At 40.2% G+C, this 18,474-nt stretch overlaps 3 protein-coding genes and 1 long non-coding RNA gene across 5 annotated transcripts; 3 read left to right on the top strand and 1 right to left on the bottom strand.

Moving 5' to 3' along the window:
- The first annotated feature begins 94 nt into the window (after nucleotides 1-94).
- Nucleotides 95-3,201, top strand: LOC122771027 (choline-phosphate cytidylyltransferase B-like). 2 transcript variants are annotated; one of them, XM_044028312.1, is made up of 8 exons: nucleotides 95-398; nucleotides 1,099-1,198; nucleotides 1,415-1,531; nucleotides 1,608-1,777; nucleotides 1,961-2,039; nucleotides 2,117-2,259; nucleotides 2,343-2,531; nucleotides 2,793-3,201. In XM_044028312.1, exons 1-8 carry the CDS (start codon nucleotides 318-320, stop codon nucleotides 3,015-3,017), a joined length of 1,104 nt encoding a protein of 367 aa, XP_043884247.1. In that variant the 5' UTR covers nucleotides 95-317; the 3' UTR covers nucleotides 3,018-3,201. The 2 variants fall into 2 exon arrangements, with proteins under 2 accessions (XP_043884247.1, XP_043884248.1); XM_044028313.1 differs by having other exon boundaries at nucleotides 96-398; nucleotides 1,608-1,759.
- A 2,907-nt stretch (nucleotides 3,202-6,108) lies between these two features.
- On the top strand, nucleotides 6,109-13,253 carry zdhhc20a (zinc finger DHHC-type palmitoyltransferase 20a). Its single transcript, XM_044028314.1, has 13 exons — nucleotides 6,109-6,298; nucleotides 8,269-8,295; nucleotides 8,388-8,482; nucleotides 8,594-8,714; nucleotides 9,206-9,275; nucleotides 9,520-9,552; nucleotides 9,670-9,790; nucleotides 10,134-10,266; nucleotides 10,351-10,477; nucleotides 10,568-10,654; nucleotides 10,746-10,828; nucleotides 11,358-11,404; nucleotides 11,485-13,253. Exons 1-12 carry the CDS (start codon nucleotides 6,181-6,183, stop codon nucleotides 11,399-11,401), a joined length of 1,059 nt encoding a protein of 352 aa, XP_043884249.1. The 5' UTR covers nucleotides 6,109-6,180; the 3' UTR covers nucleotides 11,402-11,404; nucleotides 11,485-13,253.
- An 836-nt stretch (nucleotides 13,254-14,089) lies between these two features.
- On the top strand, nucleotides 14,090-16,883 carry LOC122771400 (organic solute transporter subunit alpha-like). Its single transcript, XM_044028956.1, has 8 exons — nucleotides 14,090-14,362; nucleotides 14,779-14,930; nucleotides 15,007-15,080; nucleotides 15,282-15,440; nucleotides 15,554-15,665; nucleotides 15,755-15,901; nucleotides 16,140-16,245; nucleotides 16,339-16,883. Exons 1-8 carry the CDS (start codon nucleotides 14,287-14,289, stop codon nucleotides 16,482-16,484), a joined length of 972 nt encoding a protein of 323 aa, XP_043884891.1. The 5' UTR covers nucleotides 14,090-14,286; the 3' UTR covers nucleotides 16,485-16,883.
- A 545-nt stretch (nucleotides 16,884-17,428) lies between these two features.
- On the bottom strand, nucleotides 17,429-18,071 carry LOC122771529. The gene is made up of 3 exons (XR_006360613.1): nucleotides 17,768-18,071; nucleotides 17,614-17,671; nucleotides 17,429-17,534 (listed from the first exon to the last, which is right to left on the bottom strand). It is a non-coding gene; the product is annotated as an uncharacterized LOC122771529 (long non-coding RNA).
- Between the last annotated feature and the right edge of the window lie 403 nt (nucleotides 18,072-18,474).

Below are 18,474 nucleotides of genomic sequence, written 5' to 3'. Positions count from 1 at the left end.
CGTGGCATTGTGGGTAGCATGGTGTAGTAGTTGTGTGACATGTTGGAACATCCTGTCCTTCTGTGTTTGGGTCCAAAGGCTGCAAATGTAAAAGCTGTGGACATTAAACTCTGTAGTTGACGCTGTTGAGCCGACTCTCGAAACATTACACGTCTGATTGGACTTGCAGTGTCACAGGAGCATGAACTTTGCCCACTATAATCTCTCGTCATCAGGGTACGGCGGGCTGATGGGATGTATACTTAACAACGCAGACAGGCTAAGAAACTGCTCCTGCGCTCTACTGACCAACGTGGAGGAGCTGCAGAAGGTCAAGGATGGCTCGAAGGAGACGAGGCCGAGGAAGCAACATCCAGCAGCCGCAGGGCCCGCAGAGCCAAAGACGAGGCCCGGTTAGGGTGAGTCCTGCCACTCTGTCAATATGAAACCCCTGGTGGGACTTGAGGGTCTTAAGGGTAAAGAAGGGTTCTGGTTGTCTTGTTTTTAGACATTACTCACAGACACGGGAATATGTGGGAAAGGAAGTCAGATTTATCTTCTATTTTCATACGACGGGCTTTGAACGTCACAAAGGAACACGTTTGACCTGGGAGTGGAGAGATTACTGATTAGCTGGGTGGAACGATGCAATAATGACTCACTTCATGCATCATAGTGCATATATAAATATATAATTATATAAATAAACTTACACACGGCCCCATTCCCAGCTACATGTTTGATTTGCCGTAAATGAATTTAGTGCACATTATTACATTACAGAGTAATATTAGCATTTCCAGGACACTTTAAAATGATTAAATACGTGTTAGTGAAATAATATAGTTTATGTCTAAGAATGACTTAGCAGGAAGGTCAAAGTATATCTTACAGTGTATATGTGTCTCATTACAAAGTCCGTGACATATCAGGATGCTCATTATGTCTGAATGCTGACATCTGACCTCAGACCTTATCTTACTTTGATAAAAACAATGTTCATTTTAGAGGGGGAACCATCATGTGCATGTGTATTGTGACATTTAAGTGTTCACTAATGAAAAAGGATGGAAACGGTTGAAAAAGTAGTGATTTTTCTCTTTCACTCTTTGTGCTCAGGCTCTGCGGGAGCCGGCTGCTTTTGCCAAGTCTACAGGCTGTGACTCAGACATCCCGCATGAGAAGTTGACCATTGCACAAGCACGGAGGGGCACGCCAGGTCTCACTTCTCATTCCGCTTTGTTTCCATCGCTGTTTGATGTCATTTATCTGAGCAGCTCTAGATCGACTGCCTTCAGATAACGTATGAATGTCAAACTGGCAGCAAGAAAAACTGATCAGATATCAACTTTTACATCAGCGGCATATCACTCATATCTCAACCAAGCTTTGTAAACTCACACTAAGATTTAAAACGTGCTTTCATTCCATGTAGCTAATCGTCCCGTGCGCGTCTACGCTGATGGAATCTTTGATCTTTTCCATTCGGGGCATGCCCGAGCCCTGATGCAGGCCAAAAATCTGTTTCCCAACACGCATCTGATCGTAGGAGGTAAAGCATGAATATCACACTTTAACACTCACATCACGATCAGGGTCACGATCTATGTAAGTCCCTGTTCTTCTAGTCTGCAGTGATGAACTCACCCACCAGTTTAAAGGCTACACGGTGATGACAGAGGACGAGCGCTACGATGCCCTGACGCACTGTCGCTACATTGACGAGGTGGTGCGGGACGCTCCCTGGACCCTCACCACAGAGTTCCTCAAGAAACATAAGGTCAAAGGTCACTCACAGGTCACTCATTCACATCTTTGAGGAGAGTAGAGTGTATCATTACAATCATACAGAGCCTACAGAATACAAGTGTGACATCTAGTGGCAGTGTCGTATTTAACTTTGAAAGCTTGAGAGCAGATCCTGGTCCAGGTCCTTAAACTCTCTTCAGTGAAGCTGAACACTGTCTTGTTGCACTCACAGATTGACTTTGTGGCCCACGATGACATCCCTTACACCTCTGCTGGATCAGACGATGTTTACAAGCACATTAAGGAAGCGGGTGAAGATACATGTTACTGCCTAGTTATGTAACTTCTAGCACCGCTTGAATGACTCACGTGTTTGTATTTACATCAGGAATGTTCGTGGCCACTCAGAGGACAGAGGGCATCTCCACATCCGACCTGATCACCCGCATCGTCCGAGACTATGACATCTACGTCCGGCGCAATCTGCAAAGAGGCTACACGGCCCAAGAGCTAAACGTTGGATTCATTAAAGTAGGCGCGCTCAAATTCAACAAACCATTTAGAAACAATCACAGATGTACTGACGGTCACATGCTTTGTCCTGTTTGTGACAGGAGAAAAAGTACCGGCTCCAGAACCAGGTGGACAAGATGAAGGAGACAGTCCGCACAGTGGAGGAGAAGTCCAAACACTTTGTCTACAGAATGGAAGAGAAGAGCCAAGACCTTATCACCAAGTGGGAAGAGAAGTCGAGGGAATTCATCGGCAACTTCCTGGAGCTCTTTGGACCTGACGGAGCCTGGGTGAGTTTCCTTTTATCCACAGACAACACAAACTAAAGGGAAAAACAGGTGTGTGTCACTCAGGTAAATTTCAGGCACAAAGGATTTCATAACATATTTGAACTAATGGAGAAAAGTCTTTGTAAAGGTGAGCTAAAGCCTTCTTACAGTACATTTAAAGCATGTTTAAGTTGCTGTTATAGTAAGTATAAAAAGACAAACTGCACAAATCTGCATGGTACCAACCCAATAACCCTCACATGTGTCCATGTCTTTGTTTAGCACGCCATTCAGGAGCGAAGTGGCCGCATGCTCCAGGCCCTGTCACCCTACTCTTCACCCCGAGGCTCGCCCAGCAGCAGCCCCACCAGACACCCACACTCTCCAGACCTCTCTCCAACCCCTGCCTCCCCCTCCAACGCCTCCCTCTCCCCGCCTACCCCCCCACGCGCACGGAAAAAGGGGAAACGGAAGTCGACCTCCACCTACAGTAGACATGGGCAATGAGCTCACCTTTGTTAGTCTTCTCATGAGATCATCTGGTCATTGATTTGGAACGTAACACATCTGAGCAGATTATTCCTAAAGTTAATTTATTGCTGCCATATTCAAGTGCAATACATTACAATGTACATTATGTGTCTTTACTGCAAAAATGGGAAAAGAGGATTAAAAAGAAAATCTAAACATTCTTGAATGTGATTTGTTTTCTGTCCACAAGTTTAGTAGCTGAACACATTAGACAATAACCTTTAAAGTGTTTATTTTAGCCTGATGAAGCTAAATATTTTGTTTCTTCAAGATTCAAGATTCAAGATTCAAAGTGTTTATTGTCATATGCACAGTAAAGAAACACGTTTCCCTGTACAATGAAATTCTTACTTTGCTGTCCACTCACAAAACACCAGCATAAAGTAGAAAAGAGATGCTTTTGTAGAAAAAAAGTATAAATATACATAAGAAAAATATAAATATTACAAATAACTAAAATAACATATATGCATAAAATAAGTGTAAACATATGCATATATACAAGGAATAAGAGTATTACAAAAAAAACAAAAAACTAACATAACATATATGCATAAAATAAGTGTAAACATATGCATATAAACAAGAAATAAGAACTGTACATAAAGTGAACACTGGTTGTGCAATTTAACAGATTTAAAGTGACATGTTTCAGGGTTTAAAGTGACGGTAACAGATTGAAGTGACAGTGTAACCAGGTGACAGGATTATTGTAGTCCTGTTCAGCTGTTGAGGATTCTGATGGCAGTGGGGTAAAAAGAGTTCTTTAGACGGGTTGTCCTGCATTTGGCACTCCTGTACCTCCGTCCTGAGGGCAGGAGTGTAAACAGTCCATGTTGTGGGTGGGTGCTGTCTTTGATGATAGTGGCAGCTCTCCTGTGGACTCTGCGGTGGTAGATGCTGTGCAGTGAGGGCAGTGGGGACCTGGTGATCCTCTCAGCTGTCTTTACCACTCTCTGCAGGCGTTTGCGGTCCATGGCTGTAGTGCTGCCGTACCACGCGCTGATGCAGTTGGTCAGACTGCTCTCCACGACACAGCTGTAGAAGTTGCTGAGGATCTTTGTCGACATGCCAAACTTCCTCAGCCTCCTCAGAAAATACAACCGTTGCTGTGCTTTCTTGAGCAGCTGTGTTGTGTTGGTGGTCCATGTGAAGTCCTCAGTGATGTGGACCCCGAGGTACTTAAAGCTGCTCACCCGCTCCACTTCAAGATCCCGGATAAACAGTGGTTGGTGAGGTCTCCTCTCCTTCCTCATGTCCACTATCATCTCCTTCGTCTTGTCTGTGTTTAGGGTGAGGTTGTTGTCCTCGCACCAAGAAACCAGACTGTCCACCTCCGTCCTGTAGGCCGCTTCGTCCGCCGCAGTGATGCATCCTATCACTGCAGTGTCGTCAGCAAACTTCAGGATGATGTTGTCTTTATGGGAGGCGACACAGTCATGTGTGAACAGGGTGTAGAGGATGGGGCTGAGGACACATCCTTGTGGAGTGCCAATGTTTGTGATGATGTTGGCTGATGTTTTATTGCCAATCCTGACAGTCTGTGGTCTGCCAGTCAGGAAGTCAAGGAGCCAGTCGCAGAGGGTGGGGTGAATGCCAAGGGTGGACAGCTTGTGGGTGAGTTTGTAGGGGATGACCGTGTTGAAGGCGGAGCTGTAGTCTACAAAGAGTATCCTGATGTAGGACTCCTTGTTTTCCAGGTGGGACAGGGAGTGGTGGAGGACAGCTGTGATGGCGTCGGTGGTGGACCTGTTGGGTCGGTAGGCGTACTGCAGGGGGTCCAGTGAATCCGGGATGCTGCTCTGAATGTGCGCCAGCACCACTCTCTCGAAACACTTCATTATGATAGGAGTGAGTGCTACTGGTCTGTAGTCATTCAGGCAAGTGGGTGGGCTCTTCTTGGGGAGGGGGACGATGGTTGTTGTTTTGAAGCAGGAGGGAACGGTGCTCTGGTTTAGGGAGAGGTTGAATATGGATGTGAAGACATCAGCCAGCTCGTTAGCACATGCTCTGAGTGCACGGCCAGGAATGTTGTCTGGTCCTGCTGCCTTGTGGGGGTTGATTTTCTTCAGGACTTTGTGGACCTGACCTGAAGAGACTGTTGGTGGTGGTGAGGGGGGTCCAGTGGTCCAGGTGTGTGTGTGTGTCCCTGTGTTGTTTGTTGTAGCCTCAAAGCGGGTGTAGAAAGTGTTGAGGTCGTCTGGCAGGTTGTCTGTGGAACTGATGGTGCTGGTGGTGGTCTTGTGGTCTGTGATGTGCTGCAGGCCCCTCCACATCCGCCCAGAGTCAGCAGTGGAATAGAAGCTGTCCAGCTTCTCTCTGTACTGCCTCTTTGCCGCTGTGATGGCGTGTCTCAGTCTGTACTTGGCAGTTTTGTACTCAGCTTCGCTGCCTGATTTAAATGCAGTGGAGCGAGCACGCAGCATGCTTCGTACCTGAGTGTTTACCCAGGGCTTCTGGTTGGGGAACTTCCTGACATGTATGGTGGGCACGATGTTGTCAACACACGTGCTGATGTACCCAGTCACATACTCAGCGTAGTCCTGTACACTGACAGAGGAGTCCTCCAGAGTGGCTGCAGCTTTAAAAACATCCCAGTCTGTCGTAGCAAAACAGTCCTGCAGGATGCTTTCGGTGTCTGGGTTCTTGATCACATGACATGTTTATGTATAAAAAACAGAAGTAAGTGAGGAAGTTGAGGTTTTTCTGACTAAAGAGAATCCAGTGTTTACATTTAAGAAATAATTTATTCTGCAAAATTCAAGCCCAGATTTGTAAATCTGAAACTATTCAGTCATCATACATAGGAATTACATTCTGGTCATAACTGTGAAGCTATATGTTGAAACATCACATTTTATTAACTTTTTTTTTAGTGTGTTTAAATGTTTTTATCCTCTCAGAACAATTTTTATTTTAATCAATTTGAGAAATGGGCGATTTTTACAGCTGCAATATCTCAAAGCGCCACTAGTGGGCCACGGCTCACACTGTGGGAACCACTGTTCTATTCGATTACGTTCTGCTCCCGCCCGGACTAAGATGGCGTCGTTTGCCTCCTCGAGCTGTCAGTGCTGCGTCTTGTGTCGTTCATGGATGTGACGTCGCCGGCAGAGAATATTCCGCAGGCAGATTAAAGATGGCTCCCTCTCACGCGCTGAGGTGTTGTAAACGGGCAGTGAACTGGATACCTGTGCTGTTTATTCACCTGGTCGTCGGCTGGTCTTATTACGCATATGTCGTGGAGCTGTGTGTGTGTAAGTGCGCTCATTTTCCTAAGTTCGAAGTGTGTCGTAGTGAGGCACATATTACACATACTGCACGAGCTGCTGTTTACTGCTGTCAGGGGGTTGCCAAGTTTGATAATCTGGTGGGACTTTAGATTTATATTATAAAACACTTGGGTTTAAACATTTCAATTGTCAATGTTTTACTTTTAAAATGAATGTTTTGTCTTCATGACAGCAGCCTGTATATTTGAGAGTCTGGGAACAAATGATTAATAACTTAATAAAATACTAAACCATCTGCAACTGCAAATATGAGTATACATTTTACAGATTTATTTGAAAAATTAGCATTTTAAAGCTCTTTTTGAATTAACAGTTGATTTTCATCAGTGAATAATCTATATTTTTGTGATTAATTGATCATTCTTTTGGTTAATAAATGCCACAGAACACAGACAATGACAACATCCTCAATTGTGTTGCATATGTTGTCACATTAAAGAAGCTACAGTCAGAAAACTAAACTACTTTTTTTTTACCCCTAATCCTTTGTTCCTGTTTTTGTGTCAAATAATGTCAACTGCAAAGCTGAGTAAGAAATCATTTTAATTTACAGAATAGAAGCTGTCTTGAAATATGTCTGTAATATGCAGCTGTTAATGCATAATAATATATTAATTCAAGTACACATTATACACAATGTGTCATTAACCAAATGTCAGTGGCTGTAATATGTGTTAAAATAGGGTTTTACTCATAGTTTTAAGGAACTAATTATAAATTATAATTTATAAATAAAATACTGACATTTTAACGATTCACTGGACAAAATGGTTATTTTTGCTTTTTCAGTCAATGAAGTTTACAATTGTGTTTACTCATTCAATTTGTACATGCATGCATTTGTTTTAGATTCATATGACTCATAACGAGCCTGAACAACTAATGTAAAGGAAGTATTGTACGTGCTATTCAAAGGATGCATTCTCTGTGTGTGTTCAGCAGTTAGACGCTGCTCATTCATGCACTCACAGTAGGTTTTCATTACATCCAGTGTCAGGCTGAAACCCATGATACATACTGTACCAGCATCAGGGACATCCCTGCTGCTTTAACAAAGCGCTCTGTCACGGGTGGGTCACTGCTGTCTGTGCCAGGCTGCTGCCACATGGAATGACAAAGTGTGTGTGTGTGTTCTTGTATGGGTATCTTTGTGAGGACCAACAAACTTGTAAACCATTGTGAGGACTGTGAAAAGTGAAAAGAGGTAACATTGTGGCTGGTCCTCATGTTCTGTTTTAAGGGTTAAGACTTGTTTTAGGGTTAGAATTGCGTGGTTAAGGTAAGGGTAAGGGGCTAGGGAATGCATTAAGTCTGAGTGTCCTCACTACGAATGCTGCACACACGTGTGTGTTGTTTGTTCTTGTATGGGTATCTTTGTGAGAACCGAAAACATTGTAAACCCTAGTGAGGACAAATTGGCTGGTCCTTAAGTTCTTTAAATAGCTTTTTGAGGGTTAAGACTTGGTTTAAGGGTTCAGGTTAGAATTGGATTTTGGTTAAATGAGGACACTTTGGGAAGATTAGGGCAGTTTGGCTGGTCCTCATGTTCTTTCACCCCTTAGGAACTGTCCTCACCTTCCCAAAGTGTCCTCACTCCCTATAGTTGGCTGTTTCTCATGTTCCGCCATGTCTTAAAAGGGCCTTTTTAGAGGGGTTAAGTCTTGGTTTTAGGGTAAGGGCTAGAATTAGGTTTAGGTTAGGGTAAGGGGGTCAGAATGCATTATGTTTTTGCATAGGTTTTTCATTATGTTGTTACCTCTTAAAGACCTTTTCTAGCATAAACACTGACCTTGTCAGGACCAGTAGTCCTCATGGAGACCAAAAGCTGGTCCTAATGGGGTTAGGGTTCGGTGTTAACCAAACGTGTGCTCATGCATTGTTAGGACATGAATGACTGCTCTCTTACATGTTTGCTGTTTCTCTGCCTCCCGTAGATACAATCCCAAATAATGAAGAACGAAGTAAGTGACTCGTGTCAATTATTTACAGTAGAAATGATCCCAGAGATGCTTCACAATAAAACAACATTTCTTTGGTTTTTGTCTTTTAACAGTCAGCTACTTGGTCCTCTTTCAAGTCTCCATCACCATGTTCATATGGTCGTACTGGAAATCGATCTGGTCCACACCAGCCAGTCCTACAAAAGCAGTAAGCCAAGAAAAAACACAATGCAGACTCACTTTAAACATGCTGGTTTTTATGTCTAGTTCAAGTGTTACTGATGGCCTGTCTTCGCCCTGTCTTCGCTCTCCCCGTCAGTTTTGTTTGCCTCGAGCAGAGAAGGAACTGTATGAGAGAGAGGAGCGAGCTGAGCGGCAGCAAGAGATTCTGAAGAAGGTGGCGAGGAACTTACCTGTGTATACGCGCACAGTCGGGGGAGGTGAGGCACACGGAACGTCCACGTTTGGCATCATACAGGAAGTACTGAACTAAACACCAAGAGTGAGAGTCGTGTGGAACTGACCGACTTCAACAGCATCACATTAAGTCGTTTGTTTTTATTTAAAAGTTACACACTACAACCTTAACAACGGAGATTATTTTCTGTTGTCACTATTTCCTCTCGTAAAGGAGGAAGGACACTTATAATATGGAAATATCGTCTTCCTCTTTGTCATCGTGTTGTGACACATTGCCATGATGCATTCACAGACAGCGTTGTCTTTCCTGTGTTTACGGATTAATTGGGCTCAGGTGTGTTGTCTTCTCTCTACGGGAAACACCTGGCTCCTCATTAAGAGCCCTGCTCTCACCTCACTTGGTTTCACAGGAACATTCTCACAATACAAGTTGATTGTGACTGTGACTGTGGTGGAAAAGCAACAGTTCACAGTTATTAAATAAATCTGCCTTTGTTTCTTCTCTTAACAGCCGTCCGCTACTGTGACAGCTGCCAGGTGATAAAACCTGACCGCTGCCATCACTGCTCAACCTGTGAAATGTGAGTTTTATTTGTACACAACGTTGTTTCTGCCCCTTGAATTAAAACAAATGTTCCTCTGACCAGCTAATATGCTTTCACAGGCAACAGTCCCAAACATCCAAATCCTTTTATCTTAGGCTACAGAAACAAATATTTTTAAACATGTTGAACTTTTTCTTTATCTTGTGCTGAATGTATGACATGTATAAATCTGCTATATTTTAGTAATTATAGGCATGTTTTCTTATTCTCATCGCTGCAGGTGCGTGCTAAAAATGGACCATCACTGCCCGTGGTAGGATTTTCTCATTAATCTATGAATTTGTTAGTTCTTCATGAAATGAAAATGTGCATGCTGTGTTTAAATGTGGACAGATCCTACTGCTTGTCTTATGTTTCTGTTTTCTTTCAGGGTGAATAACTGTGTTGGATTCTCAAATTATGAGTTCTTTATCCTGTTCTTGGCCTACGCGTCACTCTACTGTGTCGTAATCTGTGCCACAGTCGTTCAGTATTTCATCAAATTCTGGACAGTAAGCACAAAAACGTCCTCCTTTCTCTTGTCTTGTCATGCTACTGTTTGAAAAATCAAAATACAGAAATCAAATAATGTAAGATATAATTCATTATTGAATATGAATTACCACTATTCAGGGCTGTTGTCACTGTAGTCTTATTATTATTATTATTATTATTATTATCATTCGTCCTGTGATAGCTCATTAGTTACAGACCTACAGTGAAGTATATAGTGAAATAGCAAAATAAATAAATGAGCTCAATAATGTACAGTTATGACCTGATATGAGGACAATAAATATTGTTTTTGACATAGAAAGAGACAAGATCAACACTTTTTTCTCTCTTTTTTCGTAGAAACAGCTCCCTGACACGCACGCCAAATTCCACATCTTGTTTTTGTTTTTTGTGGCGGCTCTGTTCTTTATCAGCATCCTGTCACTACTCAGCTACCATCTATGGCTTGTGGGCAAGAACAGGACCACTATAGGTAAGAATAAGTAAATTTGATTTAGCTGAATTAGCGCGTTTGGAAGTCTCCACTCAACTAAAAGTGTTTCGATTGAATTTTCAGAGGCATTCAGAGCTCCTGCTTTCTCGAATGGTCCAGATAAAAATGGGTTTTCACTTGGCTTTAGTAGAAATGTGGCTGAGGTGTTTGGAGATGAAGGAAAGTACTGGATTTTTCCCATTTTCTCGAGGTGAGTCTTCACTGAAAGTGTTATAAACACTGTAATGTAGTGAAGAAAGAAGAAAGTGTTTATGCTTTTGAATGCTTTTTATTTTATTAGTCTGGGAGATGGTCAATCCTTTGTTACCAGACTGGTGCATATAGATCCTGAACAAGCAAACAGTGTCCTCCAGCATAATGGAAAAAGGCAAGTGTTTTCCTTTTTAACATCATTTGAAACTCAAGCTACTTCTCTTCAGTTGCTATTGTGTTAATCCCTGATGTGGTTTGAAACACAGCCCTGTTAATGTGGGGGAGACGAGCCTGGCTGTGCCTAGTGATACACAACACACAGTGATTGACAACAGCAAAGAGAAAATGGGTATGTTGTTGATTTTGTCACTTTGCTACGTGTAATCTTCAGTTATGGGTATTAATACTGACTTCTTCAAACGATTTGATTCAAATTGACAAGTTCCTGATTTTAATAACATTTGACAACAAGTCAAACCATAGAAACCTGTTTGAGTTCATCATATACAGCCTGGAAGCACAACAGACAGTATGAAGTAGTTACCAAGTTGTCCAGCAGAGGGTGTTTTAAACCCTGTTTGCTCATTAAAAGAAGACAGCAATAATGTTGTTTGGTTTTGTGGTGACATACACAAAGTAAATAATTCAAACTGAGTAAATAAGACATTAGAGACATTGGAGAATATCATCAATTCCAGGTTTGATAAACACTGATTAACATTTTCTGATATTTTACGGACCAAGGAACATAATTGTATACAGGAAGTGGCATATATTACAATATTGATCAAGGATTTTATGAGTGAAGATCATTTAAATGTAGCTTGAAATTTGAATCAGAAAATCACTGTTTTGCTATCATCACTGTTTCCTTTCAGATGAAGGTCAGAGAGACTCTGTGACGGTGGAGCGTGAACCATAGCAGGTATGTGGTCATGACAAGAACACTGTAGAGTTGCACAGACGTGCCATTGCCCTTTGTTGATTTGTACCTTGTTGTTGCAGATACTTCCACACGGAGTTCAGCAACTACGATGCCTTAAATTAGGAGCATCAGCACCTCCACAGGAGCTGTTCTGCACACTCACAGGGTTTTTAAGTTGTTTTTTATAATAAGTAATAAGTTATTCTGCAACAAAAGAATGGGCTCAGACATAAAACATCAAAAAAATAATAATAGAACAAAACAAATATTTAACAAACAATGTACATTCAAACACTGTTTCTTAGAAGGCAAATTAAGAAATTTTAAAACTCATAACACTTGTAATTTAATATAAACTTCTCTTGTATAATGTGGCCGACCATTGGCAGAAGTTCCTTCCGTAGTTCTTTGTTCTGCTTAAATGGTGAAGAAATACTACAAAAAACACACATTAGTGATCATTGACTTTTGGGGATGCTTTGTAAAAAGTAATGTATCATCGGCATACACAGCAATGTGTTTTTAATGCCTCTGCAACTCCTCTCTCGCAAAGTCTCGCAAACACAATAGCAACTGAACTTTAGCCCGCTGATGCTCCGTGATCAAGAACATACATGTCTACATATCTGACTAGTAACTGAGCCGTATATTTCTGATCACATTTAAGTGTAAACTAAAGTTTATAGTGTGTTTGCGAACGTGAACCAAACCAGCTGAAGAATTAAATCTCCTGCAGGGGCAGACCAACAAAGTTAGGTTTGAATCAAGTTGTTCAGGCCAGAATCAGCAACATTAACTTAAAACTCTCTCAAATGGTTGCTTATGTCTTAAGGGTTAGTCTGCAGATTTTTATTCATGGTTCAGTTGACATTCAGGGCTAAATTAAGCACTTGATGGTGAGGTCAAAAAAGACTAAAACAACTATTTATAATAATTTCGTTCAGGAATCTTCTTTGTTTTGAGCCAAATGCATTTAAAATGTTTTATCCTTACACATGAAAAACTGTGTGTAATAATGTTTATTTTCCTAAGCCAATGAACAGTATGTTCACATTCTCTGCATTTATGTAAATGGATTAATCACGTACGATCCCTTACTCAGTATTTATTACAACATTAATGACTAAACCTCAGATAAGGTTATGGATGATGTGAAAGAATGAAGCACAGTGCAATTACGACTTCTAAAGTTTAGTTTACACAAAGAAAGGTTTGGAATGTCTTTCTGTTTACACTTTTATATTATTTTTGCTTTTTATGTTTTATATGATGGATAGATATAATTTAAGTTTGAAATGTTAGGACCAAATCCACTTTAAAAGCGCTAGAATCGCTTCTCTTTGCGTAAGGTTGTCATTTGTTGTCAAGCTTTTATACATTTTCTTTACATGTATGTTGATATTATTTATATTTATTTACTGTGATCAGTCCTTTACTTTGCACTCGTCTAAAGTTGAAAGTCTTATTTGTTTTTGCAGTTAAATGACGAGATTTATTGTCAAGACATTTACAGACAAAGTCCATCACTGAGCTTTAAACCAGGATAGACGTGGATTTCATGTACAAATGTGGAAATGAACGCGTCTCCCTGTTCTTCTGTCACCTGTTTCATTTCATTATATGAAACACATATAAGCAGCAGCAGCAGCAGCAGCAGCACAGTGTGAGGCTGAGTTTTGAAGTGATAAACAAATGTGTAAATAATGACTGAGTGGTCGCCTGTACGTAGTTTCATAACTGATCTCACTGACTGAACTTGGGTTTAATGAACCACCAGCATCATATTGATGGAATTATTCATGCAGGTTTTAATTGTTCTGTCACAATAAATGTCATTTATCTACTATAACTATTACGTGTGATTCTTCTCTGAGACTTGGAAGGGGCTCAGTGGTTAGAGTGACTGTCCAGTAATGAAAGGGTCACTGATATGATCCTTGAACCCCTAATTGCTTTAATTTGCATTTTAATTTTCTCCATTACTACTTTGGTTTATGAGCTTAAAAAAACAGTTTTCATGTTACTGTGTTCTATAGTTTAATGTAGCTGCACTGTCCTGTCCCAGTGTCTTTGATATCTGCTTTAATGCCAAATAAACTATAACTACATGTGTACTACAAGTGCTGGTGTATTTCACAAGAGTTCAAACGTGACTCAAGATCCTCGTCCACTTTCTCACGGTCATTACACGTTTGAGCGGCGGATAAGCTCAGTGGAGTGTTTGGCACTTATTAAACCGAGGCATTGTCTTCCATAGGAACGGAACGAGCTGGCAGCAAGAAAAGGTGAATGACCGCAGTGTCACTCACTGTCCAGTAAGTGTGCCGCAGATAAAAGTCGCTAAGGGCGTCAAAACACGGTGTAGCTTCTTGACCTTTTATATCTTTTAGCACCTTAACTTTTCATTTTTTCTTAACCAGCCACCTGAAATCTCAATTCTCAAAAAAAAACCCATATATTGACAGATTGTTAACATTTAACTCACTGTTTCTAATAATGAAGTCTGTCTATATGAGTCACGGTCAACTGTACTACACTCAAGACACTAAAATGTTTATCTCTTCATACACTTTTATATTTATTGGTAGTAAACAGTGCGCTCTGTCAAAGTTCAACACACACACACACACACACACACACTGAGTCTCATTGACCTTGCAGTGGTTTTAATTGCTGTGACCTCAGTCTGTGAATGAATGAGCAGCAGTTACTTATATGGAGGAAACTCTCATAAACGTTTAAGCGCTGAACTTCGTCGTCTACGCTTTCACTCCTTTCAACTTCACGTCTGCTGCTACGCTGCGGATGCTTTAGCTTCTATCTTTACTAATCTGATCTGGATGGGATTATTCTAAACCATTTTTGAAAAAAATCTGCATAAGATGGAGGACGGCCTCAACGTCACTATTGACCCAGCGTGTTTACAAGAGCCTCCACTGGCTATTGACATAATAAAGCGTAAGTGACCCATTTTTATTACTGATTATAATGAATTAACTACCATTATTATTATTAATATACGTAAAATAGAGAACTTGATAGTATAACAACATGATTTTGATATTTATTTAGCTGACATTAAGAGTCATCTTTATATCTTTTGTTTTCAGGTAAAAAGTGTTAGTTAACTTGAAATTAAGTGACGATAAACGATAAAAAGATGAACCCATTCGTCAGATTATGAAACAGCAGGTATCTTTGTGTGATTATTTGCAACAACAATGTGACGTCACAGTCTGTTGTTTCCTTATCAGCCAATGTACAGTATGCCGTAATCTCTCTGTCTGAGTGACAGATGCACAAGTCGCGCATCTTTTGGGGTTAAATGAACGTGTGTTTGAGTAACAAAATGTTTTAATTGGTTTAAATTGCAGAGCTGGATGTGTTTGAACTGTGCCTGTACGCCATGCTCACCTTCATGTCCTGCATCTCCCTGCTGCTGTACCTGGAGCAGTGTGTCTACATTTATAAAAAACTGCCGTACCCCAAGAAGACGACGATTATTTGGATTAACGGTGCAGCACCGGTGAGTGTTTCAGCCTCATTGTGGAGCAATAACATACTGATGACACCGATGACATCATCATATTTCTCCACGACAGGTCATTTCCACCATGGCTTGTTTTGGGATGTGGATCCCGAGGGCAGTCATGTTCACTGACATGACGTCAAACTGGTACTTTTTAATCTCAACTTCACCTGAGATACTACAATATTTCTGAGCAGCTGAAATATAGTGTGGAAAGCAAATGTTTAACCACACAGTGACTCATTGCATGCAGCCATTTAAGATGATGCAACAACTCAAGCTACTTGACTGTGAATGATGTACATCGTGTCAAGAATACATATGATGTTATCTCTTTTCTCTCTGCAGTTATTTTGCAGTGGTGGTGTATAAAGTCCTGGCCCTGTTGGTTGCGGAGTTGGGAGGCAACGTGGGTTTTCTGAAGCGCTTCTCTGGTGAACCCTTCAGGATCAACACAGGCCCCTGCTGCTGCTGCTGCCTCTGTTTACCCCGTGTACCCATGTCACGGTATTTACGCCTGTTACCTCAAAAATCCCTGAAATCTGAAGACAACGTCTAAAGACAACGTCTGAAGACAACGTCTAAAGACAACGTCTAAAGACAACGTCTCTTTGCTTCAGGCGAATGTTATTCTGGCTGAAGGTGGGTGCTCTTCAGTATGCGATCCTGAAAACGGTTCTCTCGGTCCTCTCCATAATATTATGGACAAATGGCAACTTTGATCTCTCTGATGTAAGTTTTTGTAAATTCTTATATCTCTGTATATACGTTTGAACATACTAATAGTATTACTAACTAAATAATAAATCCTTTTTTTCCAGCTGGAGATTACTGGTGCTGCCATATGGATTAATCCGTTCATTGGTGTTCTCACACTCACCTCCCTTTGGCCTGTTGCCATCACCTTTATGAACACCAACAGCCACTTGCGCAGCATTAAGATTGTGCCCAAGTATGCCATGTACCAAGTGAGTCGCAAGCAATTATTACTGTGTCTGTATCCTGAATTGCTTTCATTTTTTAATGAATTTCCTTTTTTTTCTCCAAAAATGAATCAATAAATAAAACCACATGAGCTACTCTGTGTTGTTTACATGCGGCGCTGAGAACAAGATAAAGTGTTCACAATTGAACATATAGAAATGCACTATATTTAAGTGGATGTGCACTTTATGTAACTTATTAGAATCGTCTTTCTCCTTTCAGCTGGTGCTTGTGTTGAGTCAGCTGCAGACGTCAATTATTAACATCCTGGCCTTGGATGGGACCATCGCCTGTGCCCCTCCCTTCTCCTCTCAGGCTCGTGCATCCAGTAAGAAAACATCCCTGAATGTCTTTTCTTTTCTTCTCTTTTTTTCTTGAAGAGAGAGAAAAACCCTCATTTCTTCTCCTCTTTCCCCTGCAGTGCTAAATCAGCAGATGATGATCATGGAGATGTTCATCATCACTCTGGTCACCCGCTTTCTGTACCGTCGCACATATGACCCACTTCCCTCTGACGCACGTGATGAGGACCAGAAGACTAATGTTCTTGTTGAGCATGATGTCTGAAAGGAGGTCGGCCTCAAACTTGACATGGAAACCTCAAATCCACATGAGTTCACATGTCAGCAGCAAAACAATTCACTTTTTATGAGGAAACTTTTCAATTGAATTTGCAAACTGCAGCAGAACATCGATTCTGGCCTTTTGAATATGTTTGATGTTTTACACTATACAACATTATATGGTTATCTAAACATTTAAAACATGTAAATAACCTAATTATAATCCACTTAAAAAGTGACCAGCAGAGGTCTGCCATAACAATAATATAAATTATACATATCATTTTTTTATTGTATTTTTATATACACACATATAGCTGAGTTTGCAGCTGGGGACATTATTCTGTTGGGTATCTTTAAGTGGATTATAATTATATATATATTATATTATATTATATATATATATAATAACATATAATAATAAAGGTTATAAAAATAATACCCTATAATAACGATAGCTGAGGAAAAAAACTGCCAGTTTTATTTAAATGGTTATTTATGTTTGATCTCCATGTAAGTTTGACTTAAATGACCAATTTGAGTCGTTTTTAGAAGTGTCCTAAATAAATAAATGTATAAATGCTGAAGACCACCTGTCATAAAGACGAGAAAACAAATATTTTTAGAAATCTTTCAAAGTCTTTTTTTAAAACTAAAAAACTTTCACCTCTTTATAGCCACATTTGAATGAATCAAGCGTGTAAAATGTAATCATTAAAACTGTTTTATTTGCATTCCTGACCAGAAAAAAAAAAAAAATCAAGAAATAACATGCTTTACTATTTATTTTCCTTTTTTTGTAAAACACAGTTGAAAATTCATGGACAGCAATATTTTATTTTGTATCATTTTGGTTATACACACAGAAACATGCAATTATGTTGAGAATTACCAGTTAATTTAGGGCAGCTGAAAAAACTGTAGACTATATTGGCGGTGATTCGCTGAACATCATACGTTGGGTGCACATTTAGACACAGGATCCAGGCAGCTTTCCAAGTTCCAATATTTTATTTGTAAACAGGTGATGAGGGGTAATGGTGGATGATTTTGTCTATGAAAATGATAAAGGAAATATTACAATATAGAAAGTATCAAATATACAATAAGAAATTAAGTTGTCCTAGACTTACATCAGTAATGCATCCACTCTTACTTTCCTCTCTTAGGCAGAGGGTTAAACACAGGAATCTGATATAATGAGACACAAACGATAAGTAAATCTTCAAACAAAATGTGATATCAACCAAATGAATCAGTAAATGAGTGAATGTCTATAAAACTCACAGCAGTGTTCCTTTGTTCTCCTGGATTTGTTTGGAGGGAAGAAAAACGGGGGTCAAAGGGAGGAAGGGGCGGGTTATATAGGGTTAGGGGCGTGGTCCAGGTAGGTGTGGCAGTGACGAGGCAGGTGAGGAGGAGACCTGGGATTTTAACAGCAGCTGTGGCTTTGGGTGGTGGTCTAATACTGTATAATAACACTGTATATTCAATGAATCATTTCAGATAACACCAGGGGTATTTTAACCGATGATATCAATATCAATTATCAATAACTAACGATTATTTTCACAATCGATGAATCTGTCGATTATTTTCACGATTCATCGATTCATCGTTTGGTCCATAAATGACAGAAAATCTTAAAAAATGTTGATCGTGTTCGTCAATCCTTGTTTGTCCACAAATCAAAATGATTCACGTTTAATGATTTCTTTGAAACGAAGAAAATACTCACATTTAAGAAGTTTAAAGAATATTTTAATCATGAAAAAAGCTTCATCTAAATAGTTGGCGATTCATTTGGCAATCGATTAATAATCGAGGAATTGTTTCAGCTCTAATATCAAAAACTCAGTGATGTCTAGAAACAAAAGGAATTTTTCTTTCTTTATTTCATAATATTTCTATATTTTTGTTCTACAGTACATTGTCTTCTCCAAAGTGCCACATTGTATATTTAAAAACTCTGCCGGTCACTTTATTATGGCGGG

This window comes from Solea senegalensis, linkage group LG6, assembly GCF_019176455.1.
Source record: "Solea senegalensis isolate Sse05_10M linkage group LG6, IFAPA_SoseM_1, whole genome shotgun sequence".
In the NCBI taxonomy this organism is placed as follows: Eukaryota; Metazoa; Chordata; class Actinopteri; order Pleuronectiformes; family Soleidae; genus Solea; species Solea senegalensis.
Note: the sequence above shows the minus strand (reverse complement) of the source record. Positions and strands in the feature narration are given on the sequence as shown.

What these genes read in the sequence shown, in the direction of transcription:
- LOC122771027 (XM_044028312.1), top strand. Translation starts at nt 318, where the DNA reads ATGGCTCGAAGGAGACGAGGCCGAGGAAGCAACATCCAGCAGCCGCAG. An exon ending in TAAACGTTGGATTCATTAAA is followed by an intron (nt 2,260 to 2,342) that starts GTAGGCGCGCTC and finishes TGTTTGTGACAG; the next exon opens with GAGAAAAAGTACCGGCTCCA. An exon ending in TTGGACCTGACGGAGCCTGG is followed by an intron (nt 2,532 to 2,792) that starts GTGAGTTTCCTT and finishes GTCTTTGTTTAG; the next exon opens with CACGCCATTCAGGAGCGAAG.
- zdhhc20a (XM_044028314.1), top strand. Translation starts at nt 6,181, where the DNA reads ATGGCTCCCTCTCACGCGCTGAGGTGTTGTAAACGGGCAGTGAACTGG. An exon ending in CCCAAATAATGAAGAACGAA is followed by an intron (nt 8,296 to 8,387) that starts GTAAGTGACTCG and finishes GTCTTTTAACAG; the next exon opens with TCAGCTACTTGGTCCTCTTT. An exon ending in CAAGAACAGGACCACTATAG is followed by an intron (nt 10,267 to 10,350) that starts GTAAGAATAAGT and finishes TTGAATTTTCAG; the next exon opens with AGGCATTCAGAGCTCCTGCT.
- LOC122771400 (XM_044028956.1), top strand. Translation starts at nt 14,287, where the DNA reads ATGGAGGACGGCCTCAACGTCACTATTGACCCAGCGTGTTTACAAGAG. An exon ending in GGATTAACGGTGCAGCACCG is followed by an intron (nt 14,931 to 15,006) that starts GTGAGTGTTTCA and finishes TCTCCACGACAG; the next exon opens with GTCATTTCCACCATGGCTTG. An exon ending in ACTGACATGACGTCAAACTG is followed by an intron (nt 15,081 to 15,281) that starts GTACTTTTTAAT and finishes TTCTCTCTGCAG; the next exon opens with TTATTTTGCAGTGGTGGTGT.